General features: G+C 38.5%; 1 protein-coding gene across 2 annotated transcripts in view; it reads left to right on the forward strand.

The window, feature by feature from the left end:
* Nucleotides 1–25,659, forward strand: part of ccdc85al (coiled-coil domain containing 85A, like) — a 28,615-nt gene extending 2,956 nt beyond the window's left edge. The window contains exons 3-6 of one of the 2 annotated variants that reach the window (XR_016116299.1): nucleotides 18,138–18,195; nucleotides 23,182–23,384; nucleotides 24,678–24,743; nucleotides 24,869–25,659. Coding sequence is in view for 1 of the 2 variants with exons in the window: in XM_089006829.1 (XP_088862955.1) it covers nucleotides 18,138–18,195; nucleotides 23,182–23,200 (77 nt within the window). In the remaining variant the exon portion in view is untranslated. Of the gene's footprint in view, nucleotides 1–18,137; nucleotides 18,196–23,181; nucleotides 24,234–24,677; nucleotides 24,744–24,868 lie in introns of those variants that run through there. The other variant, XM_089006829.1, reaches the window with a different exon arrangement.
* Nucleotides 25,660–27,500: the final 1,841 nt, after the last annotated feature.

A 27,500-nucleotide genomic window follows, 5' to 3' on the forward strand; every position in this document is an offset into this window, starting at 1 on the left:
GAAAATTATATTTTGGATGCAACTCCACTTGTCTAAACATGGCAGTCTCTTTGACATTGCATTTGTTGAATATGAATTGAGCAGGAAACCAGTTTTGATCCCTCTCAGTTTTGATCCCATTTTGCTACTTGCTGTCAACTGAAAATGGCAACACAGTTGCTCAGGGCTCAGGAAACAATCCACCAAAAATTGCTCTAAAAGCACAATTTTACAAGGTAATGAGAATACCTTATTTAGACTAGTGGGGCTCCATATAATACAGTATTGTAAAGAGCATTTGGAGTTTTTACTTCCTCTTTAAAAGGTTCCAAACAACCAAGAAGAAATATTTTTTTGTATGTTTGTTTTTGTTTATTTTTTTAATCTGTGTTCAAAAGATTCAATTGTGGCGTGTTGTACACCCTCCAAGGCACACAACTTGTTCTTGGAATAATTCTTTCGAAATAAACCCCCAATTGTAATTCCACAAGTTAATTTAACAACTAACACAAGCATGAACAGTGTGACTTTGGAACACATTTCTTCATTACGGTTTATGAATAAAGTCTTGTTATAATCACGCAAGCCACAAAAATGTGTCACTTAAAGGACACATTTCCTCATTATGCTAAAATGTCACAATGACCCAAAGCACAAGCATGCAAAGTTATTATTTATGGTGCAATTTTATGAGAATATATGGTGGAGAAATATCAAATGCAGCCTACCAAGTTGGCCGGTGTTAAAATACCCCACAGTGGCTGATAATCATTTGTGGAGTCCGGGGAAAAAAGGCGCTGAGCGATACAGAGCTAGCAGACACTAAATGTGTTCTCAAGGTGAAATGCATGCTCGTCTATGCAGTCCCATATACAATGATTGACAATGACAATGATACAATGAATGACGGCTTACAAACGCTTTAGCTCACAAACTTTTTGCCTGACGAACATTAAATTCGCGAGAATATAATCTCGGCATACGAACTAGCCATACGAACATTACGGTCGAGCAGAAGAAGGAGATTATCGAAAAACATGAACGAGGTGTTCGTTTATGTGACTTAGCGTCCAAGTACCAATATGCTAAGTCGGCCATTGCTGCGTGTGGCTAAGGGTGTTTCTGTGTTGTGTAAGCAACGGTGACAGACAATAGAAGAGGTTGAAAAACTGCTGTTGATTTGGATTAACGAAAAGCAGCTAGCAGGGGACAGTGTGAGTGAGTGTATTATCGCCGAGAAAGCACAGGCAACGACATCAACGACCATCACAAAGGTAAATAAAACGACTTTATTACATATATAGTACAATTTATTTCCTTAATTACAATACACACACACACACACAGTTTGTTTTGTTTGTTTGTTTTATTGCTTTTTTATGGAGAGAATATTCAACCGGAACACAAGGCAATGTCGAAATGTCCTAACGTATCCTAAACATGCATAACATTATGGAGGATGGTTTGTCAAAACAAAAGATCGGCAATGATCTGTTACAACATTCCTATCTTCTTGCGTTATTGCATTAATGCAGTTGTTCATTTCCGCAGTGGAAAATGCTGTTCTTTGGTTTACAAAACCCATTTATATTTTAAATCATCTGCAGTTTTTGTTGTTACCATGGTCTTTAATTTATTTGAGTGCCCTGATGTTAAAACCTTAAATTGCTCTGGATTGAATTTAAACTATTTTGCTTCAGAGATTATTGTCTAATACAGTTGTAAACATTTCCACAGTTTGTCATTTTGCAATCTCTGTGGATTGCAGTGGATTATTGTAAAAACACACACAACTTCTCATTTGGGTCATCTTCCTGTTTCTTCTTTTGGTGGATTCCAAAGTGCACTCCTTAATCTGGTATTTTACAATATATCATCCTTGAAGTGATCTGTGTGCAAAGTGGATTGCCATATCCCTCAATTGTCAAATCGAAGTGCTATGGACACTCGCTGGCTTTCAGATCATCTGATTCACCAATTGACAAAGCAGCTGTGAATCGAACTCAAAGAGAAACATGTGAAGCAAATAGTGTTTATCCAAGTCCAAATGAACTTCATTAAACCTGCTACCATGAGTTAGTCATTAATGAGTTGTGTTAAAGTCAGATTGTATAATGGTTATTCGTTACCCTGGTGAGTTATCTCCCAAAATCATGAGCCCTCTGGGACTGCTTTCTATTCGCTGGCCTCACAAGGACACAGAAGTTCGTTTTTCTACTTTCATTCCTTTCATCACTTTGCTGCTGTGAAATGTAAATTTCTCCACTGTGAGACTAATAAAGGCATATCCAATCCAATCCAATCCAAGTAGATCACTGTACTATATTTTCACTTTGATCATGATATACAGCTCTCACTAAAAATCTGATGAACAGTGAATAGACTACCACAGATGTTCATGTAACGGTTCATTATTGTTTTTTTAAGGTGAACATGAAGCAACAAGATCTTTCAAAATATTACGTTTAAAAAGGGTTCTAGTAATACCCATTTATTGAAGGCTGTCGTGTCGATCTCTGTTTGAGTCATCCCCTCAGCCATCCTTGCATGTTCTTTTTTTGGGGGGGGATGAAGAAGGAATTTAATTCCTATGACGTTGTAGTGCATTCCACTTTCTGGGATAATCCCGTAAGCTCTTTGCACAGTATTATTTAAATTTTTATGAACTTGTGTGCGTGTGTGTGTGTGTGTGTGTGTGTGAGAGAGAGAGAGAGAGAGAGAGATGAGAGAGATGACTGTCTCTGTCACTGTGTTGTTGTTGACAAATGAAAGTCGCATGTTCTTGTGGTACTCAACAGTGCACCAGTTTAAGCCTTTTAAATTCTGGACAAAAACAATACCCCGACCTCTGCTCTGCTGTTGTAACTTCTGCGAGGCTTCTCAATTTTCTTAAAAGTAATTAATTTATTTATGTGTTTATTTATTGATTTATTTAAATCTATCTATCTATCTATCTATCTATCTATCTATCTATCTATCTATCTATCTATCTATCTATCTATCTATCTATCTATCTATCTATCTATCTATCTATCTATCTATCTATCTATCTATCTATCTATCTATCTATCTATCTATCTATCCATCTATCCATCCATCCATCCATCCATCCATCCATCCATCCATCCATCCATCCATCCATCCATCCATCCATCCATCCATCTATCTATCTATCTATCTATCTATCTATCTATCTATCTATCTATCTATCTATCTATCTATCTATCTATCTATCTATCTATCTATCTATCTATCTATCTATCGCTCTCTCTCTCCCCCCCTCTCTCTCTTCTCTCTCTCTCTCTATATATATATATATATATATATATATATATATATAGATATATATATATATATAGATAGATAGATAGATAGATAGATAGATAGATAGATAGATAGATAGATAGATTAGATAGATTTATTTATTTATTTATTTATTTGTGGAAAAGAGCAAAATTTATGGAATTCTCCAAACCACCAAAAACACCACCTTTTGAAAGAATAATTCTTCCATCTCATTCAAACACTGCATGGAGAAATTCTATTAGGCAGGGCTTTGGGGGATTTGAGATTTACTCAATAATACATATACATATACCAACACATACCAATACCATACCGTACCAATACATATAATAAAACAAATGACAGGCCCGAAATTATAAAATCATAAAATAAATACACAATATGCTATTGCGCATGAAAAAAAGGTCAAATATTTTTTTCATACTGTATCAGTCACATTGAGTCAGTTGCTAAAATTAGATTTCCTCCGAGCATCATAGACCATTCACTTTCATGAAAAGGTCTTTTCAGCAATAAAATACAGGACCACAAAGTACTCCCTGTGTTTATCAGTGAGCAGGTATTGTGCAAAAGCACACATCTAGGCCAAAAGACATTCAGATTTCAAAGTTGTTACTTTTTACATTCATGTTAAAATAGCAATACCTTGAGCTATTCATTTGAGAGCTAAACAATAGGAAGACATTTATAGCGGGTGGCTGGTGGTGATCACTTAAAGTATCTATTTTATGTGTAGCGGCTTGGGCAATTTTTTATTTTATTTTTATTTTTGACCCCCCCTCCCCACCCCTTTCCATTTTGCTGCTGTAGATTGCATATTTTCCCATTGTGGGACTATTAAAGGCTTTCTGATTCTGATCCATTTTTAATTCATTCATTCATTTTCATTATATTTTTGTTCAAACTGATGTCGCGCCCAAATTTCCCATCCGAGGATAATAAAAGGGGATTATCTAAATTAAGAGTGGTATACTTTGATGAAGTAATACACTGGTTGCAGTATTGGTTTTAAACTTGTTAAGTGTGGTATAAAAATGAAATGTTTGCTTTTGTGCCGAGTGAAGTTTAAACCTTTTGCAGGCCAGAAGCTTTTATCTGGCTGCTCCTTCTCCGTCTTCCTTCCATCATAATTGGTTTGTAGGGTTGAATACAGCTGTTCGATTAAGAGCAAAAAAAAAAAAAAGATGACAAAGCACTCTTTCTGCAGGATGCGGGCGGATGGACTGATTGGCAGGCTAAGCAAGGGGAAGAGGATTGAATATGTATTTGAGTGGATTATGGCTTTCCCTCTCCCATCCCCTTCCCTCCAGTTTTCCGCCTTCTTCACTTATTTCTTTCTTCTTCACACTCCACTCTGTCTACTTCCTTTCCACTTGTTGGATGTAAAGCCTTCCCGATAAATTGTGGAGTGTCACATCTTTTGCAACTCATGAAGAAACCCAAATGTTTGTCACAGCTGCTCAGCTAAAAATTGTTTGAGAAGTATTTGGCGCTGGAACTGGAATGGAGTAGTATTATTAGCGGAAAAGCTCATCTGGACAGCTATTACAGTATGTCAGCCCTGCTGTTCCGAGGCCGTAAACTCGCAATAATAACATGATATTGTCTAGATTAGCTTAGTCAGTAAAATGAATTCGTGTTTTTATTGCCTACAGCTTAATTTAAAACATATCCACACAGTCTGCTGAAGCTCATTTCACTTTTAAATTTAAGGTGTAATCGCTTTGCATGCAGTAAAGAGAGACTTGAGATTCTCAAGGTGGATGTCTATCTAAAAGTTACTAAAACAGCTATCTTGGTATTTGAATTTGTATCACACCTGAGATGAATTATCCCCAACAACCTTGTATGTAAGCCATTAGGAATGCATAATTGGGCATTTTGTTAACTCATTCGGATGCACATCATTGTCATATTAAAGGACAACCGACGTCTCCGGACAAGTTGTGTCCATAATTTGTAAAATGGCTTCAAATGACTTATACTGAGCATATTTTAATAAGATTCCACCGCATATAGCTATATTTTACGTTTTAAGACTCGCGCTGAATATTCAGGAAGTCTTGTTTTTGAGTTGGTGACGAGTCCGTATGTGATGTCACTAAAGGAACGCCACTGACCGAAAAAATGACATAACGTCAATGTATTTTGCTGTACTTGTTTGGTCTGGGGACCTCGTGTTGCACCCAAAAGCCACCAGAAGAGGGCGTCCAAGCTCCATATAAGGAATTTATCAGCCTGTGGAAACGGAGGTGGCCACAAGAGGTCGCCATTTTGTGCCTCTTTTTCGGTGAGACATTTCCCCTCAATGTTGGCTCAAAATGGCACGGAATAAATTATTTAATCGATTGCAGACATGTATGCTTTCCTCTTCAGAACTATTTGAATCATATTCATAACTGGATGTGTAACAAGAAAGCATATTCTCCGAATCTGAAGCCATCGTTTTGATTCTCCAGCAATGCAAGACGTCTTGGCGTGACGTCACAAACTGGGGGCGGGACTTTCTGAAAATGCCCAATACGCAGCTCAATTTTTTTGCAGATTTTGGACACTTTAAGGCATTTTTATTGGTGTTTTGCATTTGAATAAAAATATCATACTGCGTGTTTTGGGTATTTTAGATGCTATAAAACGTTTTTCTGATGTCAGTTAAGAAACAAAAAACTTATGTCGGTTGTCCTTTAAATCAAAATGCAGCTAGCTTCACCTCCATCCAATTCATGAATGGTACAACCAGTGTGATTGTGCTTCTTTGCTGCATGGTAAACATTAATTTCAGACTGCAGCATTGACAACTGGGGTCAAAGTGTTTTACGTCACTATCAAGGAAACAAATAGAATTTTGTGAAGCTCAATTATGATTATGCATAAAATCAAGTTTCGCAGATTTTACAGTGAACAAATTTTGATTTCCAAAAAGGAGGTGCACTCTGACCAGCCTCAAGATACTGAAGTGTTACACAAAGAGGCCATAAATTACAACTAATATATTTGAATGAGGCTGCATGATATTGAAAAAAACATGCACGATGTGACATGGCCGTTGACTACTGCAAGAGCGATATTATTGCAACATTTATGTTGCAATAATTATTATGTTGCATGTTTATTATCAAATGAACAAAAACATTTTGCCTCAAGATATTGCTCCCTTGTCTACTGGTGATGCACATTTGAGATTGCATCTGGGTGTGTCTATGAGTAGCAAATAAATTACAACAACATGGCAGTAGGTTTTTTTTAAGTCTTCTTCAGTCATGGAGATCTGTGGGATTCAAAGGTACAGTTACTATTATTCTTTCGTTCTGTGTTTTGCTGCAAGTCAAGTGTCCTGTAACTGTGTGTGGCATAGTACCAGTAGATCCTCTCTATGCCATTTGACTGACATCTCGGACTTGGACAGATTAGGTCGACCTGAAATACTCATGGCAGCGCACTGAAAATGTCTCTTCAGTATTATTTTTCTTCTTCGTAATTGTTTTCAACACTATCCTGTGTTCTAGGGTCTAAAAATTAAGAACCCTTCACATTTGCAGATGCTTTCTCTCCTCATACAGCTTTGTTTTGCGCATGTATAGGTCCAAATGAGCATTGCCCTTTATTAGACATTGAAAAATATAAAAATGCAAGCTTTGCATGCTGTTACTCTGAACTGTAATCATAACTCATCATGACCTCTCGGTATAGTGACTTCAACCTCAGCGATGAAGCACAAATGAATGAAACTGATGTTGTATCCCTTGCTTATTCTAATGGGGACCCATTCCATCCCATTGCAGTAGCAAGCAATTTTCTACACGGCACTCTGACTAATTACTGAGTGCACGTGGTGAAAACACTTCACCAATAATAGTGCACTGCGCATCTCATTAAAAAAAGCCTATATCTATCCATTTTCCGATCCGATTTATTCTCACATGGTTGGCTTGGGGTGCTGGAGCCTATCCTAGCTGTCTTCAGGCAATATGTGGGCGACCAGTTACCGGCCAATTGCAGTGATTTGTTTAGTACATGACTGTTAAATTAAACAGACACTAATTGGTCCCATTGTAAAACAATTAAAGACATTTTCATGCTGTTATAAAACGGCGCCAGATGACCAGACATGGTGTTAAGATGTAGGCACGTCCGCAGGAAAAAAAATAAAAATAAAGACATTTGGTCACCCAAGTGGTTATATGTAGTAAAGAAATCAAAAATAAAAATACAGAGACTGAATGTGGGCAGCACTTTGTCTAAGCATACCATTGGACTGTAAAGATTTGATTGGTATTGAGAATAAAATCGGAGAGAATCACTCCATCCATAATTCATGAACTCATGTAGAATGAATGAAAATATTCTGACTTTAGTAGCTGTGTGAATTTGCGAGTAGGCGGCTTTCCGTGTACTCGCATCACTCCGGCACAAACCCCTGAGGTATGTGACAACTGTTCCACAGTAACCCCAGTCAACCGGTAGACACGCAACCTCAGTGGACTGGAGAAGGGTCTTTGTCCTTTTCACATAGTGCCATCGGGGAATGGCTCAGTGAGCTGAAAGGAAATTAGCTTGCGAGGCCAGGTAATTAACTGGAAGTTGCGACATAGCTTTCATTTAGCAGGGGTACAACTGGGCCGCAGGGAAACCGTCTGTCCCAAAGTCACCAGCAGGAACCGTATTTTTGTGTGTGTGTGTGTGTGTGTGTGTGTGTGTGTGTGTGTGTGTGTGTGTGTGTGTGTGTGTCACGTTCGGTTGAGGTGAAGTTGAGTGCCGTCCTGAGAGCTGTCAGCCTGGATGCATCAGATGATCAGATGAGTGAAGGACAAGTGGAACTGCAAAGCGGAGGCTGATGTCATGATGCACAGTATGCTGGCTTTCAGCGGCATAGAGGCTTTGATTTTTAATTGACACGTTTGTCATTTTCTTGAGATACAAACATAAAAACCCATCTGTTCATCCAGCCATATGGCTTAGCTTCATTGAGGGTGAGTTGGCTCCGATCTGACATAACTTTGGGTGAGAGGCCAGGTACATAATGGAATTTCTGCCAGTAATCTAAAAGCAGGTCATGTCAAGACAAACAAACCTGTAGAGTCATATTTATATCAAAGAGCAATATTAGTATTCTATTATCTTAACATGCAAGTTACTGGATTTACAGTATGTACAAATCCTAATAATAATAAATACGTCATGGACAAACTGATTAATCCTCGCCCAAACTCTGCCCCCAAATATTCGCAAATTCTGAACTATGATGCCAACAACACTTTCCATTAAGCTTCTCTTGGTCAAGAAATGACTGAAAGTCAACGGATGTAAAAAAAAAAAAAAACTTTCCCCAAATTACCAGGTTAAATGGAAACGTGAGTGTCATTGGAAGCATCTGCAAAAGTCATAGCTGTTTACAAGCAAGGGTTACCACTCTGTGAAGGAATTTTGGTGTTTAATCATCAACTGTTGAGAAAATTATGAAATTATTCAGGGAATCTGGAGAAATATTTGCACTTTAGCGGTGAGGCCAAAGCCCAACATCAAATGCCTTTACAGCAGCTCCTGTATTTTTTTTTACTTATTTCTTTTCTTCCCCTTCCTGTCCTCTTTTTCCCTGGAATTTCGATTTAACGGTGAAGAACATTGTGCGATTCTGTGTGATGGAGAGGTCCTTATAACTGCGGAATTTGAATCCATTGTTCTGTCGTCAAACACATCTAAAATGAACATAAATACTAAAACAATGCAGTAGGAGCACATAGTCTTCACCTTCCCTGTGGTATGCCCTTTATCATGTTTTATTTATAAGCATCGAGTTGTTTGTTGCTCACATATTAAATTGGAAAAAAAAGTAGTTCATATTGCAAACGTTTGCTTAGTTATTTAATCTCTGCCAATATTGCTCACAACAGACCTGTGTAGTAGTTGCTGATTTATGCAGACATTGAAAAGTCTAAACACAGACATGCACACACACACACGCACACACACATAAGCAAAAAAATGCAGGTTTATGTGACACATCGCGTGATGAATCTCACAACGTATTTCGTTTTAGTGTGCAGATAACTTCATATGTCTCATGAAACAATAAATATTCCAGAGGTAAATCATATTGGATGCACAAATTATTATTCTCTTATAAATTTTACATTTGTGCAAACAACCCTAAAAACATTTAAATGTTAAAAAACACTCATCAATAGTAAGTACGGATGCAAGAGAATGTTTTCATTTAATATGTGCATATTGCTGCATGCTTCAATAAAAACACAAAGGCAAAAGAACTGTACATGTACAACATACAAAGTGTTCTCAGGCATGATCACCCAACGGGGTTCCAATTATCCAGCTCTACTTGACTGAGCTTCATGCTCTCATCTCTCTACAGTCTACTTTTTCTTCAAAGTGAGACAACACATACAAGGAAACACGATTATGGGAAATAATATTTTATTTTTCTTTGTCATACCATGTAAAAAATAAAGTAGTCTTATTTAAACTTTCTTTATTTTAGTTTTAGTATTATTCAGCGATTGGCACTTTATCCTATTTTGCCAGTCCGTAAGATAAGTGCCCTTCATAATAATTCAGATCATAATAAACAGAAGATGGCTAATCAATGGTGCATCTTCACAGGCTTTCCCTGCAGTTTACCAGATTTGACAAACGGTTCTTATACCTCAGTCATCTGTCATTAATCACCCTATAAATCAACTTATTTTATGGACATTGATTAACCCATTGAGTTTAAATCTCCTCGAAAAATATTTGTGAATGTCTTCAATGGATTATGAACTCATGGTATAGACCAATATACTATATTTTTGATGAATGATCCTTGCTTACAAAGTGAACAGTGACAGCACTAACTTCCGAGTCAACCCCATGTATCATTTTAGTAGAGGATTGTTGAGAGGGATTCATATTATTCTGGAATAATCTTGTCATCTATACACTCAGGCTTTGACCGACAGCAAAATCATTCCCCTAGACAAACTAGTGACATCACATTAAATTTTGTTTTGCCATTGACATCCTGCTCATACCCAAATCCACAAAAACAGTCCAAGGGTGTTATAAAAAAGAAATGATACATATCCTTGATAAGACCCCAGACAGAATTTGTTGCTTGTCATAAAAAATGGAATTTGCTTGACAGGGATTTTGAATGCGTAGCGAGTATATTTCACGAATATAGCAGATTATAATCATTTTAACGCATGACTGTTGACAGCAAAATACATTTTAGCCAGTGTACCCCTTACTCAACTCTGAGGCCTAATGCTTTATTCCAAGGGATGCCAATTTATCTTGCAATAAATTGTTTATTATTCCTCAAAACACATCTCAACTCCAGCAAATCTGCCTTATTCAACTAGAAAATAAGATGGCACAAACACTGAGCCAGTGTTTGCCAACTTTTACTGAGACGAGACATTTTCAACTTTAAAAGTCACGTCTGTGTAAACTCTGAGTCGTACAGGAGTGGTCAATCGATGAGAAGGTTTCTTCAGCCATCATCTGTACTTCTTTGAAGGTGTCGGACGTTTCGCTTCTTATCCAAGAGGCTTCGTCAGCGAACTAAAGTCTTAATGGTAATTTCGGCCCTATATATATATCCCTACTGTCCAGACATGGCGGTGCCGGACTCTGCTATGATAGGTCCCTGCTCTCGGGTTGGGGGGAGCAGAGGACTACATCCTGCAGCTCCACTGATTGTTCCTATTGCTCTGACTAACGACTGGCCTGATTGCCCCACTTCCACCGGTATCACCTCATCAGTATTACTAATCCTATTTTGCCTAAGCAGGCTGTTATACGAACGATCCAAATTGAACCTCACCCCACCATATCGGTTTAAAGAAGGATTGAGCTGTTTTATGAAAATCACTTCTTTTACTCCCCTTTCAAACCATCTATGTTCTTTCGCTAAGATTTTAACCTCATTGTCGTCAAATGAGTGGGTGCTTTTAGGTGAATATGTACTGCCGATTGAGGCCCACTAGTATTATCCCTGCAATGTTGATAAAGTCTTTTTTTGAGAATTTGTTTAGTCTCCCCAATGTATTGCTCTTTACAATTTTCACAAGGTCACGAGGCATAACGCCAAAACAACACGTTGCAAAAAATTGTTGTTGGTTTGTATCTCCAAAATCAACACTTTTGAGGAGTTCAGGTTTATTGAATCATTAACATTAAATGAAAGGCGCTTCGAAATTCAATCTATTATTATTACATGTACTATTAAATTGTCAAAAATAGTACGTAACACAAATACATATGAACTGACCAATAATATTGATTTGTGTAAAGAATATTTGAAATCTGGGTGGCCCAGTAGTCGTGTGGTTAGCATGCCGGCTTCGCAGTGCAGAGGTCATGAGTTCAAGACCCGGTCCGGCCTCCCTGTGTGGAGTTTGCATGTTCTCCCTGGGCCTGCGTAGATTTTCTCCGGGTCCTCCGGTTTCCTCCCACATTCCAAAAACATGCATGGCAGGCTATTTCAGACAACGCTGAAAAGTTGCCTGCCCAGTCATAAAGTTGCCTGCCCCATTTTTCACAACTTGAAACACAATAAGACGACTAATCGCAAAAAAAAAAAAAAAACATTGTTGCAAAGTATTAAGGATTGATAATCAGAATATATAACAGAACAACACTTTAAAATTAAGTAATTGATGTACGTACCTACCACAAATGCGCCCTTGCTTAATTTATGGTAAATATCCCTTGGTGATGATTTTGCTCCAGTTGTCGTTTGTCCATACACTGTTCGGCATGTTGCACAATGCAATGTTTGCGTTTCGTCATCTGCTACAAGCCACGTGAACTCATCTTTCCACAATGCTTTAAATGTACGTTTACGTTTCGTAGCATCTTGTATTTTGTAAGCTTCTTTTGAATCTTCTGGGGCTGAGGTTTTGCCATGATTCCTAACGACTTATCCATTTTTCTTGTGTTCTCTGTGAGTCTACTTTGTAAAATGATATGCAAATGCCCCCGGAAACACGAAGTTATTCGATGCAGGCTTCTGATTGGCTGCAAGATTATGCAAATTGCCAAACGAACCGAAATTCCAAAATTTCCAAACCTGAATGAAGATTTCGAAATCGGAATAAAGTAAACGTTTGATTTGAAAAAAAAAAAACTTCTTTTTTTTCTCCCTTGAAAAAGTTGTCAGCCACCCGGGCGGAGACGTTCTGTAAGTTGTACGCCCAACGTAAAAGTTGCACGCCCGGGGCATCCGGGCAGACGTTATTTCAAACACTGGTTAGATTTGGAAAACCATTTTCATTCATTGAAGCTGCGTCTTATATTCCGGTGTGCCTTATATATGGAAACAGTTTGAAGATATACCTTTCATTGGTGGTGGACCTTATACTCCTTGCACCTTATACACCAGTAAATATGTGTATCCCTCATTTTTTGTTTCTTTGTTTGTGTTTAACGAAAACAAGAAACCCAACATCATAGATGAAAACTGCAATTTAGAATTTCCCCCACCACCCTTTTCGTCTCTGTGTATGTTGGAATCAGCATGTTTAAAATATATAAAGCATTAACAATAGAACCTAATGCAGACATTAACATCACCATTGCTCCCTGAGAGAAGCGAAGAGGCTTGCGTTGGTGGTGTCCAATGCGGCTCTCACTTGACTCGTAGTCTTTTGGTTCACTCGAAGACTTTTCTGCTGAAGTAGCTGACTGTCTTTATATCAAATAAAATACATATTTTAATTGTAGTCGTCAGTCATACAGTCGTCATGTTTTCGCGAAGAAAAAAAAAACTCTGACTGAACTGACAGTTTCGGCTGTCACTTCAGCCCATGTCTGAGTCACTGCTTCTTTGTGACGTGTACTAAAAAAAACAAATCTGACTCCATCTGTCAACCTTCAAATTAAGGCTCCCTGAACCGGTCAAGGCTGCAAACTAACTCCCCGCTGTTGCCGTTGAAGCAATGTGTCCCTTTTGATGGCGCCATCTCTGACAAGCGGACTAACATGCTCTCACACAGCGGTGACGCATTGCTTTGGCAGTGGCAAGTGGTTAGGACACAGTTTAACTACCGTGAATTCCGTACTATAAGCGGCCACTTTTTCCCCAAACTTTCAACCCTGCGGCTTATTCATTGATGCGGCCAATTTATGTCATTTTTCTAACGGCCGCCAGTGGCGCTCGAGTAGAAAAGGTAAGATTAAGACAGATGGAATATATGCGTCGAGGAAGACTGCAACTTCTTGTCTTGTGCATGAATTAAATTAGCATGAACATACCTTCACCATGGAAAATGCAAAAAGAAAGGCATATGACGCAGCTTTCAAGCTAAAAGCAATCCAGCTTTCTGATAAAGAAGGAAACAGAGCTGCTGCACGTAAACTTAGCATTAAAAAAATTATGGTGAGAAGCTGGAAACGTGACAGTGACAGCGAGAGAGAGGCTGAGGGAGTGTGTAACGATTTCTATATGATGCTGCTTCATTCCGTCACTGAGGACAATAACTTCGATGGCTTCAATTCAAAGGAGGAAGATGAAGACGGCTTACCGTGATTTTTATCGGTACTGTGTTGCATTTGTGTTGGTAGCGTGTTGTTACCATGTTGCTACCGTGTCACAGGCATTGTTTGGGAAGAAAGTTACAGTAAAGTCTCGTTATATCGATATCGGATATATCAATAGTCCCGGTTATATCGATACTATTTCTATGCACGCACGGAGAAAATTACATGCAAACAGGGTCGGATATATCGATAGTCCCGGTTATATCGATATTTTTTCGGACTCCCTTGAATATCGATATAACGAGACTTTACTGTATATTATTATTGTTAGGTTATATTATTAAAACTTTGAAAAAAACGTCTTTCTTTGTATATATGTTTACATGATTTAATATGGGCAAATGCGGCTTATATACAGGTGCGGCATGTGTATGTACAAAATCGGTTTTCCTCTAAAAATGTAGTGGGTGAGGCTTATAATCAGGTGCGTACTTTAGTCCGGAAATTACAGTCATCAAAATCGCAAGCACAACTCTAAAATACAGTATGTAAGGTAATCCAAAATGCTGAAAGAGGCTGCACAATGTGCAGCCAATCAATTTACGGGGTAAATCCACTTGTATTCTCATTGGTCGATGTATCGCAAGACAATCATGTGCCTTGTTTAAGTGGGCATGAAAGTATAGAACGGACGTGGACAAAGACTTGGACTCACGTTAACCTGAAACAACAACCAACATCCTGTTTTCTTTTATTTTTCTGCATGAATTAAAAACAACAACACCAAACACTGCAGCTGCAAAATTTGAAGCCCAAAGTGGGGAACGATCACGATACGTGAAGTAAAAAGTCATCTTGTTTCTAGTTTGAAATCTGAATTTTCTTTTTTTTCTGGTAAGAAAGAAAAAAAAGATTTTAGTTTCATTCACACTAAATTGGCACCCAAATCACCGTCACTTGTTGGTGTGAAGTGGCGATTCGATTTAACACAAACAGCGATGGAAGCAACTGTGCGAGTCATTCATTTGAAGTTGGCCATTGATTTTCCCATACAGCCAGTCTATTTCCAGGCTGATCGAACTGTGTGACGGCCAATGCCACCAACCACTTATAGTGACATTAGACTTGCTTGAAACTTGAAGTTAACAACTTGAGACTTGTAACGACTGCCCATCATTCATCATACGAAAACAGTACACCCATTTTATACCCAGAAAATGTTCCCTGAATTTGAGTGTTTGCTTGAAATAAACATAGACATACACTTCCAACATTTATTTTCATCTTAGTCTTAATGTGTTTTATTGTTTTTTTTTTTTTTTGTTACAATGAACAGTGATGTTAACTATGCAAATAAAACCACCTCGCCAAGTCCTAAAAATCACTCCTTCATCAAGAACGCTGACCTTGAAAAGCAAATACGCACAGGCCCATGGCCCTTTAAAGGAGTTTCCATATCTGTCATTGTCCCTCATTCCTCCACTTCTGCAAAGATAAACAGATGGGTGGAAAGGTGCCGGCCGGCCGCAGTATTAATGGTGGCTTGAGGAATCTTTAGGAAAGTATGCGGTCACAAGAGTGCTATGAATCTTTAATGCGAGATGTTAGTGAAGAAAGAGAGGAAGTGTGCTGAAAACATGATTAAAGACTCACAGGGAGGGAACCATTGAAGGTCAGAGAGGAGCGAGAGATAGACAGAGAGACAGAGAGAGAGAGAGAGAGAGAGAGAGAGAGAGAGAGAGAGAGAGAGAGAGAGAGAGAGAGAGAGAGAGAGAGAGAGAGAGAGAGAGAGAGAGAGACAGGGAGGAGAGAAAGAGGGAGAGAGAAAACAAGAAAGAGACAGAGAGGGAGACAGAGAGAAATAGAGAGAGGGAGACAGAGAGAGATTGAGAGAGACAGTTTATTATTATTTTGTTATTTTCCCCCATGGCAAAAGAAGGGGTTATTTATTTATTTATTTATTTATTTATTTAAACCCACCTATTTAAAATGGCATTTTCTTTGGAGCTTTGTCTCTTGTTTCTATTTATAATTGTATTTTATTTATTATTGTACCCATGCTTGTCTATGACTGTAAAGTGTCCTTGAGCGCTTTGAAAGGCACTTGAAATAAAATGTATTATTATTATTATTATTATTACTATTATTATTATTATTATTATTATTATTAAACATTTGACTTGTAATCAGAGTCAAAACCAGAGAATTATACAATTTAGTACAGTGACTGAAGTGGGAGGGGCCAAGGGAATTTCAGCAGTATCATAAGTATCATAATCTAGTCTCAATATGTGATTTATATCTCCATACACAAGAAGCCTTGGTCAGATAAGAAAAAAAATAGAATTCTCCTGAAATCAAATTGAAAAATCTGATACATGTCATACAGTATTTCAGTAAAAAAAAATCTGAACTGACCTAAAGTATTAACATATCGGTAGCCTTAAACATGTCAAAAACAAAACTTCTGCTTCATTAGCGGTAGCGCTGAGAACTTCCTACCTACTACAGTATGTTCCTCGCATTAGCAGCACTAGCAGTGCATCTCTACTCCGGTAAAGAATCTTCATACTAGATATCCACACTTGTTTTATTGCTTGTCCATGATTAAACTAAAAAGTCAAACAAAAATATTCCAAAGTATTCACAATCAATGTTTGCAGTCATCTCACTGAGTCAAACATTTGATCAATAGTGTTAACCAAATATGCATGTAAACCAGTATTCACCCTTTCCCACCCAATCTAGAAAATGACACGAACCACAAACGAATCATTCACAAAATATTCTCGAAATGAATAATTTTACTGGAAAACCATCGCGATGAAGGATTATATGGGACAAATAAATACTTATACATACAAGATTGAACTCAAACAAATATTCTCGATTTCAGTAGTCATGGCAACCACTAAAATATAATACTGTACTAAGGCCAGTTACAATTATAGACACATGCAACATATTTCCGTCAGTCGTCAATGAAATGGTGTTCTGTCACGGGCGGACTGAGATGGTCCGTTAGTACGTACCCGATGAATGACCACTCTGGTGACCGACAAAAACCATACACATATATGTGTATGGGTGGATGGCGTGGGTGTTGGATGGATGGATGGATGGATGGATGGATGGATGGATGGACGGACGGATGGATGGATGGATGGACGGGTGGATGGATGGATGGACAGATGGATAGACGGATGGATGGATGGATAGATGAATAGATGGATAGATAAAAATGCTATCCATTTTAGACCATCAAACGAACACACTGATATCTGACATCAAAAGGGTAGATTAAAACAGCCAAAATTTTATTTGGATGACCAGTTTATAATTGAGTTGGTGGTGTGAGCGTTACTTCCCCGCAGAGTAATTTTTTATTCTGTGACTGTAAAATGTCCTTGAGAGTTTTGAAAGGCGCTTATAAATATAATGTAAATACAAAAACCCATTCCAGTCAGTGCATAGTCTGTCAATTTTTCATCATTCATCATTTGGCAGAAACGTGATAGGTAAAATGATCAAATATGAATTGCCCAGTGAGGCAGGCCAGAGTAAATAATGTGCCAGCTTTATATTAGCTCTCCACCTTGATTTCTTTTTCTTGCATAGAACGAAGCCAAGTACATCCCAGACTTCCTGTTCCGCATGGATACATTACTAAAAGGATATCTGATGGCAACCTCTAACTAAGATGCTATTTGTGTGTTTGTGTGTGTGTACGTGCGTGTGTGTGTGTGTGGTGTGTGTGAGTGTGTGCGCGTGCATGCGTGCGTGTGTGTGCGTGTGTTGGTGTGTGTGTGTGTGTGTGTGTGTGTGTGCGTGTGTGTGTGTGTGTGCGTGTGCATGCTCATCGATTTTTGAGCATCCACTTTCGTATTTGCTCCTGAAACTATGGTGCACTGCAAACGAAAGCCTTTTAACTGTCATTCTGGCATGCCAGTTTGTGTACACCATATATACTATGATATTGGATGACATGTTAGACAGAATCAGTTGTGATGAACTAACGACGTTTTACTGAACTCCCAGTTTGAGCAGAAATGCTAAGACATGAAAGTATACTCACTTCTTGTCGAAACAGCAGGAAATATATTCCCTTAAATGACACACCAATCAGGTTTCATGTTGTATTTGTCATGTTCTATCATATCAAAAGTATATCCCCTCATGTACTGTGTTCCTTTGATGAGAACTGGTGTTTTATTTATACTGAGTTTTGTTTTTGTGGCACTCCAAGCTCGTCATATCTAAATCATGAGATTAATGAGTTGTTACTCCCATGTGTAAGAAACATTCATGTACCTGTTTCTTTTCTTCCATCACATCCCCACTCCTGTTCCCTTTCATGTCTTTAATCTCAGCCTTGATATCAGCCGGCTGCTGCACCAACAACTGCAGAAATGTCAAGCTATGGGACAGGTAAGAACTTCCTTCCTTGTTCCCCTTCTCTATAATGTCCTTTGTTTTAATCAGATAAGAAGAACAATGGCAAATGACTTTCTGTTCTGATCACCTAGGGTCATGTAGTTCAATGCCATTATGTGGTGTTCCTTCAACTGCTTTCTTTGAAACTATCAGATTGAATTTAGAGGTCTGGCAGTACTTTGTACTTGCTGCCAAGTAAAAGATGATTTTTTTCATTAGATTTTCAACAAATCATGAACTGATCTCTGAAAATCTTCATGCTGTTGTCATTCAAGTACCGGTAATTTGATGATATTGACTTTAACTTAGTTTTGACCTCGTTTCATCACTGCAGGAGGACACAGTATTGGGTGAACATATCCCATCTCTATTTGCAATAAAATTTCAATCAGACCTCAATGGGGGGCAGGGTCATATGGCTGTCTTAATATTTAATGACTGGAAGACAAAAAAGCATATCCTCTCACAAAGTCTTACAGGTTCTTCCTATTTCAGGAAAGCAGCCACGAATTACCTTGGATAATGACAGCAATACGTTTGACAGATACTCGTTCTCTCATTTTATGCAATTTAACAAGCACCTGATGCTGCCTCCTTTGCATCCTGTGCAAAAATGTCTGCCAATATGCTCACATATTGGCATTTTGTGTGAGCCCACAAAACTCTCGGGCCAGCCCCTCTCTCTGATGCAGTTTTGACGCAGGCAGGAGTAGGAGGATATGTCACTGACATAAAAAAAAAATCTTTTGTCAAGCAATTCTGAACTATTTTTCAAAAACTTTTTGTACGTAACCTATCACTTATAATCCCACTTTTTACAGTAGTGTGAAGTAAATGTTTATATACCTCTAATACTCTGCCACATTTTCATAAAAGTACTTTTTTCTCTTAACTTCAATAATATTCACAATCTGCTTTTAATTAGTTTAAAAAACCATTTTCTTTTGTCAAACAATTCAGAACTATTTTTCAAAAACTTGTTGTACTTTCTCCAAATACTCAAGTCCCGATTATTGACATTTCCTTGATCACATTTGAAATCAATTTAAAAATCACTCCTCATTGAGAAGTCACACAATCTAACTGGGGAGTTTGTGATGGTGACCTGGTCTCTTTCTGCTCACATGGCTGTAAAAGACGAGTTTAAATGCACCGTAACGTTCACAGTGTTTGTTCAATGATATGCCATGCAAGTGATGTATTTCATACAGTAGCTGTGAAATAACATGCAGGCGTGAATCCTGCTAATATTGGATATTGCTATGAACAGGTAAGCAGTGCAGTGGGATGCATGAATATGCTCTTTTATTCTAAGTGAAAACATGGTTATACTATACTAGTGTTAATGGCTCCAGGGGAAAATTACTTTGAGACTCAGTTTTATCTTTGCAGACATTCATTGCGAGAAGCTTACAAAAGGGCCAGCGTACACATGCAGATACAGGACAGTATCTCTTCCTGTAGTGTATATGTTTGTCGTGCGGCGAGACAGCAAGCAGGTGGAAAGAGGATAAAAGTTCACTCAGCCAGATGCAGGAAGGGTATTGTGAGTTTTCTTTATTTGAAGTTGATATCAGTTTTCGGCAGACCACAGGTAACACCGCTCTCCAGCTTGTCCTTTGTCCCTCTTCTTCCTCCTCCAAGAGACTGGCTCAGGCTGGCTTTAAAGGTGCTTCACCTGAGCTTCTGGCCAATCAGGTCCCAGCGGCAATTGGCCATTCCCAGGTGGTTGCAATCACCTTCTCAATCAGTCTAAATCAATTAGTGGTCGCCCAACTCTACTGTTTTGGATGGGGAGAAATGTGCACCTTTCTCCCATCCAAAATCCAGAACACACAAAATTATTTAACATTTCTTTTAGCATCATGACATCATTCACCCCCTCTCCTCAGAGTTCAGACATTCTTGTCAAATAATCAGCAATAACATTTGTTGTCAGGGCAGAGAATGTCATATGTGACAGGTCCTATTCTCCTAGTCACAGCGTATGGGCCCTGCCACTTTGCCAGTAGCTTACTTGATCCCATATGCAACAATATTAACACCTTCTGTCCAGGGTGCCAATCTCTCCCTGATAAATTCTTGCCGTTATTCTCGCTGGAGATCCTCTTCCAGCTCCTGACGTTCTGCATCTTCCGTTTCTTTCTGGAATTCTGGGTTCAGAAAGCATTGGAATTGCAGCTTGTCTTAGATGATGAAACTGTGGAGGTTGGGCATGTTAGGTAACCCAACTTGGGAGTTTCTTGTGCGGGAGGAAGGTTCGTTGGCCTGGATGTTCGAGAGTCAGCGCCCTGGGGGTGCGGTCCCAGAGGAGGACAATGTTGACTAGATCGACTGTCAAATGTCCATTCTTACTTGTTTGGTGCATCTGATCTCTAGATCTGTTCAATCAACATCACCTCTTGTCTGAGTCTTAGGCTTCACCACTGGTTCCATCTCACTCTGCTCAGTTCCATCCTTGGCTTGGCAACTGTCAGACGCCTCATGGAAAAGAAGAACGGCATCCTCTTGGGGCAACTCAAGCTTCTGGTTTCCTTGATCCCCTTCAGAACTCTTCAGTCCAGTTTGGTTGGCCCGTGCTACACAACTTCTTACTCGTCCCACCTTCTTCCTCTCGGCTTCCTCTTATCTTTTCCACTTCAGCAAGGCGTAACGATCCCACCTTCTTCATGCAGGGTGAAACGATCCCGCCACTGCCACCAATTGTCGTGCGGCGATACAGCAAGCAGGTGGAAAGTTGATAAAAGTTCACTCAGCCAGATGCAGGAAGGGTATTGTGAGTTTTCTTTATTTGAAGTTGATATCAGTTTTCGGCAGGCCCCAGGTAACACCGCTCTCCAGGTTGTCCTTGGTGTCAGAAGTGGGATCATTTTTTTTTGTGGAATCGTGCCGGTGTAACTGTTCAAATCAGATATCCAATCACCTTTCATGACAAGTTAGGTAAATGTTAGCATATTATAGTCAAACTAAATGACATGAAGTGGGAGGTCAACACCAACTCTATCCTGAGAAAGGCCCAACAGAGAATGTACTCCCTGAGGCTGCTAAAGAAGCATGGCCTGCCACAGGAGGTGCTACAACATTTCTACACGGCTGTCATCGAATCCATCCTGTGTTCTTCCATCACCGTTTGGTTCGCGGCCGGACAAAATCCGACTTCAACGGACAGTTAGGACGGCAGAAAAAAATCATTGGCACCCACTCTCGAGGACTTGCACACTGCAAGAATCCAAACAAGGGCGCGGAAAATCCTACTGGACCCTCCGCACCCTGCCCACCACCTTAACAGCTACTCCCCTCAGGCAGGCGCTACCGATCCATGCGCACCAAATCCAGCAAACATTTAAACAGCTTCTTCCCCCAAACCATTAACTCTCTGAACAGTAGCCCAAATGGAACTGTGTGATGATACTGATGATACTTGTGCAGCGTGTTCTACCGGAAACAAATTCCTTGTGTGGTCTACATACTTGGCAATAAAGATGATTCTGATTCTGAAAAGGAGCTTTGGCTGCTTTAATTTACCGTATTTTCCGATGTACAAGGCACACCCAAAAGCATTGATTTTGTTCAAAAGATGACCCTGCGCCTTAGAGGCGGGTGCGCCTTATACAGTGTGTGAAGTGATCAGAATCAGAAAGCCTTTAATAGTCCCACAATAGTGAAATTTGCAATCTACAGCAGCAAATTGAAAGGGGTGGGTCAGTGGGAAATGGATGAAAAGATAAAAACAAGTATTCTATGCATAAAAAATGTCAGAAGACTGAAATGCATAACTGCGCAAAAGTGTTTCATAAAAAGAACTGTACATAGTGAAAGTATAAAAAAAATGTATTTGATATCTGTAACTGTATTGAGTCGACATAAGATGGCTGACTTTTTACAATGCAAGAGTCCAGGTTTTTTGTTGTAGTTTTATTGTCATATATATGTCAATATTGAGGCAGAACAAGTCTCTCAATTACTACAGCGCCCACCGACTCCATTTCCACTTGTAGCAGTAGTATGTAACACCAGCCTCCGCTTTAGCGCCTTCTAATGATGTGTGTCTTATATTAGGAAAAAAAAAAAAAAAAATATATATATATATATATATATATATATATATATATATATATATATATATATATATATATATATATATATTTCCAAATTATATTACGATTTTTTTTCATTCATTTAAGGTATGCCTTACACTCCGGTGCGCCTTATATTTTAAAAAGTTTGAAAATACATTATTCATTGGGTTCACCTTATACTCCTGTGCGCCTTACACACCAGAAAATACGGTGGTCAAATTCGTTTTCAGAGTACAAGCTTTCAGTAAAATTAACAAGCTAATAATATTGTTCTTTGACCGACACTGTCAGTGGTTTTAACTCATTTACTGCCAGACAATGTGCAAATACAGTACGTGTCCACTCCAGTGCCAGGGTTTTTGTCATTTTAAGTCAAATTGCAGGACCCATAGAATATTGAGTTTGAGGATGACATAAATATTCATCACAACATAAGAGACCTTTCGACTTTACTCGGTTGTAGAGTTATTGAAAGGCTGTATAAAAGGGAAATTTGGCCCCTTGTGGGAGAAAAAAACATTGCGAGAGCTCTATTACAAAGAAAAAAACAAAACCTGAGCAAATTCGGGAATGGCGCTGTACGTCATGCTTTTCAATCCCCGAACAAATTTGGGAATGGCAGTGAATGTATCTGTCTGTTAATACATTTTATTGTCATTCACAGTGGTGCGGAGCTACACCGTATCATGCCAAGAAATATTAGATATTTTTTGTTTTTGTTACAAATGGATGCTACATCAATTTTTTTCCTTTCTATGTTAGTTTAATAATAGTTTCCTTTCTGCTGTTCTCCTTTTTTCTTTCATGACTCTGCTGCTGTGTGTTGAGAATTTCTTCATTGTGAGACAAATAAAGGCTTCTTATCTTATCTCTCTGTCATTTCTCTTCAATTGATGTCTAGCTTTGATGCCTCATCTTGACCTCGCAGTCGACAGCCTGGCTCCTCAGAAGGAAAAAGACCACAGCGGTTCAGCCTTTGTGCATCCGTGGACTTGATCGCTGCAAAGATGGTCTGCTGTCCATCCATGGCCTCATTCACCACGCCTGAAAACAACCTGCCTTTGTGTTGTCATCTCTACTACACTATTGAGCACTTTGGGGAGGGTGAGATTAGTTGTGTTTATTAAAAAAATGCTGCCGATACATGTATTTGAATGGTGGTTTCTCCTTGCCAATTCTGATCTGAGAAATAAATAGATGCATGCTGGGAGATTTGGACGATACAGCTGTGTTATTTGCTGTGTTTAATGACAATGTAGAAGGAAATTGTACAAAAAGTTAAACTCTACTGACTATTTTCCCACAACATGAACATCACTGTGTCTGCACAACCTCCATGTGGTTGAGTAAACAAATGCAGTGACATGTTAAAAAACAGAAACAGAACGCTAGCCCTACTTCAACAAATGCTTTCGGCCATGGTGTTCTGAAATGATTTATTTTACCTCAATTTGTGGTTCGAATAATTTGAAAGCCACACTGAGGATTTTGGTATTACTTTAATTCAAAATAAATAAGCAGCAAACGTATAACAAGCTTTGTCAAGTAACCGCCAAAATATGCTTGCTTCCTTATCAATTTTTGATAATTACAAAGCGTAACGTTACATGCAAAATTATACCAAGTTCTCAGAATAACAGGCTTGTGTGTGTGTGTGTGCGTGTGTGTGCGTGTGTGTGTTTGTGTGTGTGTGTGTGTGCGTGTGCGTGTGTGTGTGTGTGTGTGTGCGTGTGTGTGTGTGTTTGTGTGTGTGCGTGCGTGCGCGTCTGCGTGTGTGCGCGTGTGTGTGTGTTGCCTACCATTTGTTTACATATAATAGCTCATTGGTGGAGAAGCACATCATGCACCATCATATGTTTTTCCCCTCATCTCACCCGATTCCATTTTGCCTCTCCTCTTCTTTAACTTTGTTCATTTTAAAGTGTGACATTAAATGACGTGTCATCCGATGTACCAATGTCAAATCCATGCCAAGCATCACGATACATTTCTTATTCTGTTTCAACGTACCTTTAAATCATGTCAAAAGAAAAATATCTTTTTTTCAGACAATTGTCCTGTGTCTTAAACCAAGATGATCTTATATAAAAAGTTGTAGTTGTATTAAATGCAATGCCCAGGTGACATTTAATTTTGTATTAACATCTCAGATAAAGCGCCTAAATTTAAGCTAGGATGTTTTTTGTGTGTTTTTTTTTTCTCTTTTTTACTCGAAAACAACATCCAAGTTATTGTAGATTATTGGATTAGTTTTCTATATATCAATATATATGAATATATTATGACCATTATTTTTGACCTCCGGGTATTAGAACTAATATAACAAAATGTATAGGATATATATCATATATTAAACAGATTTCTGTATTTAAAAGTGCTTTTGTGCAATTCTTACAGTCTGCCAGTATGGAGAACTCATGTCTCAGTGCAAAGACATTTTTAAGAAGACAAATGGAAATCCATGTAAGGAAAAGTGATGGTAACCCGCGTTACACGGAACACAAGTTTAATTCTAGCTTTTCTGATGTGCAATTCCTCAACTCGTGGCAAATATGATCTCAACATTGGAGCCTGTTTGATTCTTCCAGGTGGGAAACAACTGAGTTGAACAAGGCAGGATTTCCTGTTAAATAATGGAACTGGAAGAGGAAGCTCCCCTTCCTGTGCAGCTATCACCTTCCATTACATCCTGTACAAACAATCGGGGCTTAACATCTGTATCCTCAGATATCGGATGCAATGTACTCATGAGTAATACTTATACCGTATAACAAAACACGATAAAAAAGCTGTAATGCATTTACAGATTTTTTTTTCTTTAGCTTTTTTTTCTTGAAATTTAATGTGGAACTCATTCCTAAAACAGAAGCCGAGGGTGTTTATTTGCTTTACTGCATTTAGTGCCCTGTTTGAGAGGCAGTCTTCTGTGGTTTTACAAGATTATGAAACCAAAGCTTTTTGAGCAAAGTCCACTCCTAAAAGATATACTGTGTGCTCATAGTGTATCAGTCGGGGTGTGGTAGGTATTTGGTAGGTATTTGTACGGTAATGTGGGAATTTTTTCAATACAGTATAATGTATCTTAGTTCACGGCGAGCAGTATATAGAAAGTAAGTAAATTAGTTTTACCTTTGTAACCCTTGTGATTATCTAAATTCATTTGTGTGTTCATAGTCTGATACAACAATCGAACATATGATATTAAATCCCTTTGTTGTGTAGTTTATGTCAAACACTTCAATAAGTCACACAGGAGCACAAAACAGAAGGCTAAAAGCATAGTTATCAAGTTGCACTTAAGCTTTTGGCAAAACAAAAAATGAGCAAAGAAGAAAGAAGCAAGATTCAAGCTGTTAAATCTTGAATCTTGATAAACAAGCACATTGATACTTTCAAAGGGCCTCATAATTTTACAGAATTGGAAAAAATGGCTTTGTTTTGTTTTTGGATTAGCAGAAATAAGGCTTGGTGGCCCGGTGGTCGACTGGTAAGCACATTGACTTCACAGTGCAGAACTGCAGCGTTCAATTTCATGTTTGCATATATATATATATATATATATATATATATATATATATGGGTAAAAGTGAGCAGCAGGCAGTGTTTGTTTTTGGGTGTGTGCGTCCGCATCGGCACTGATCCGCTTTGGTGCATTGCAGCATGTTTTGCATCACGAGGTCGCCATCGTCGCTGAGCAGGGCACTCCTCCAAGGTCACAGCAGGTCAATCCTTCCCATCTGCACAGCCAGCTATTACGAGGTTAAATCTTCAATACCAACCCAAATCTGTCGCCTGCCATGGACACAGGACATCAGTGATGCATACAATGGGAAAAATATGGTTGTATTTACTTAATTTTATTTTGTCAATTGGCTGCACCAAATAGAATCATCTGAATTTAAAATGTATTTGAAGTAGACAGTGTCACACGAGAAGTGGAATTAGGACCCAGCACATATGACACGGAAGTTTCAAAGTAAAAGTATATATAAAAATACAAAGAAATACAGAGCGCAGGGCTCGATGCAGGACCTACGAAAGAACTGACATTTTGGTAAGAAGCTCACTGTCCAGACAACTTGTCACTGAGTATTCCAGTTTATATACTGTGAGACATCATGTCTATATGATAGAATGCATAGCATGAAAGAGCCACAGCAATTGCACAGCAACTAAAACAATCGGGGGCAACAAGGAGTCACAGCAAATGGACAGCTTCCAAATTTTAGAATTTACATGTGTGCAATGTTAGTCAAGTGAAGTCAGTGATCTTTATTGTCAAATATGCTCTATGTACAAGATATAGCATAGATACATATTTCTTTCTTCTCAACCACAATCCAAAGACAATCAGAATCAGAAAGCCTTTAATAGTCCCACAATGGGGAAATTTGCAATTTGCAGCAGCAAAATTGAGAGGGGTGTGGGGGGGGGGGGGGGGTCCAAATATAAACAAAGTGTTCTATGCACAAATGAGGCATTCCAATAAAAACACACACAGCTAAAAATGAGTATGAATATAAGCTATTTCAGAATCAAGAAATATAATATTTCTTTCTCTGAGACATTCTTAATTAACACAAAACACTGTACGGAGAACAATCCCCCGAAAGCGGCTGTGAAATTCGATCAAATCTGCAAAGGGACAAGTTGAAATTTCAAGGTCTGAAAATCAAATGCTGTCCATTTAATTCCAGGCATTGGATTACAACCAATGTTCATAGATGATGATGGATAAACCTTTGGTGTGTTGGCACAAAGTCAATTTCTATTCAACATGGATTCGCTGAAACACACCCATAACATCCGTGAGGATAAATGGTTTAGGTAATGGATGAATGGATGCCAGTGCCAATAATTTGTCACTGTGATAGATGAATGCAAAAGTCAGGCTTGGGCATTTGAACTTTACTTTCTACTTTAATTTGTCGCTGAAATGTGGCAAATAGCATTATTACATGAATAGTTTCAACTGGTTTTATATTGGCTTTGTAAAAGTAACACACATTTACCAGTGTTTGTGTGCAGAAAATACACAGTAGCCTTATAATATGCCGGCAACTGTCACACATTTAACTCATTTACTTGTCAGGGTGGGAATCATGATTTGTTTCATTGTGACTAAGCATTTATCTCTATCCACTTCTGCCTTAAATTTTGAGTGGGATGGATATGTTATTTGAAATGAGGTGGATATTTTGGTGTTAGCATTTATACTGA

The sequence above is a fragment of the Hippocampus bargibanti genome, linkage group LG10 (assembly GCF_051943395.1).
Source record: "Hippocampus bargibanti isolate YZ-2025 linkage group LG10, ASM5194339v1, whole genome shotgun sequence".
Classification (NCBI taxonomy): domain Eukaryota; kingdom Metazoa; phylum Chordata; class Actinopteri; order Syngnathiformes; family Syngnathidae; genus Hippocampus; species Hippocampus bargibanti.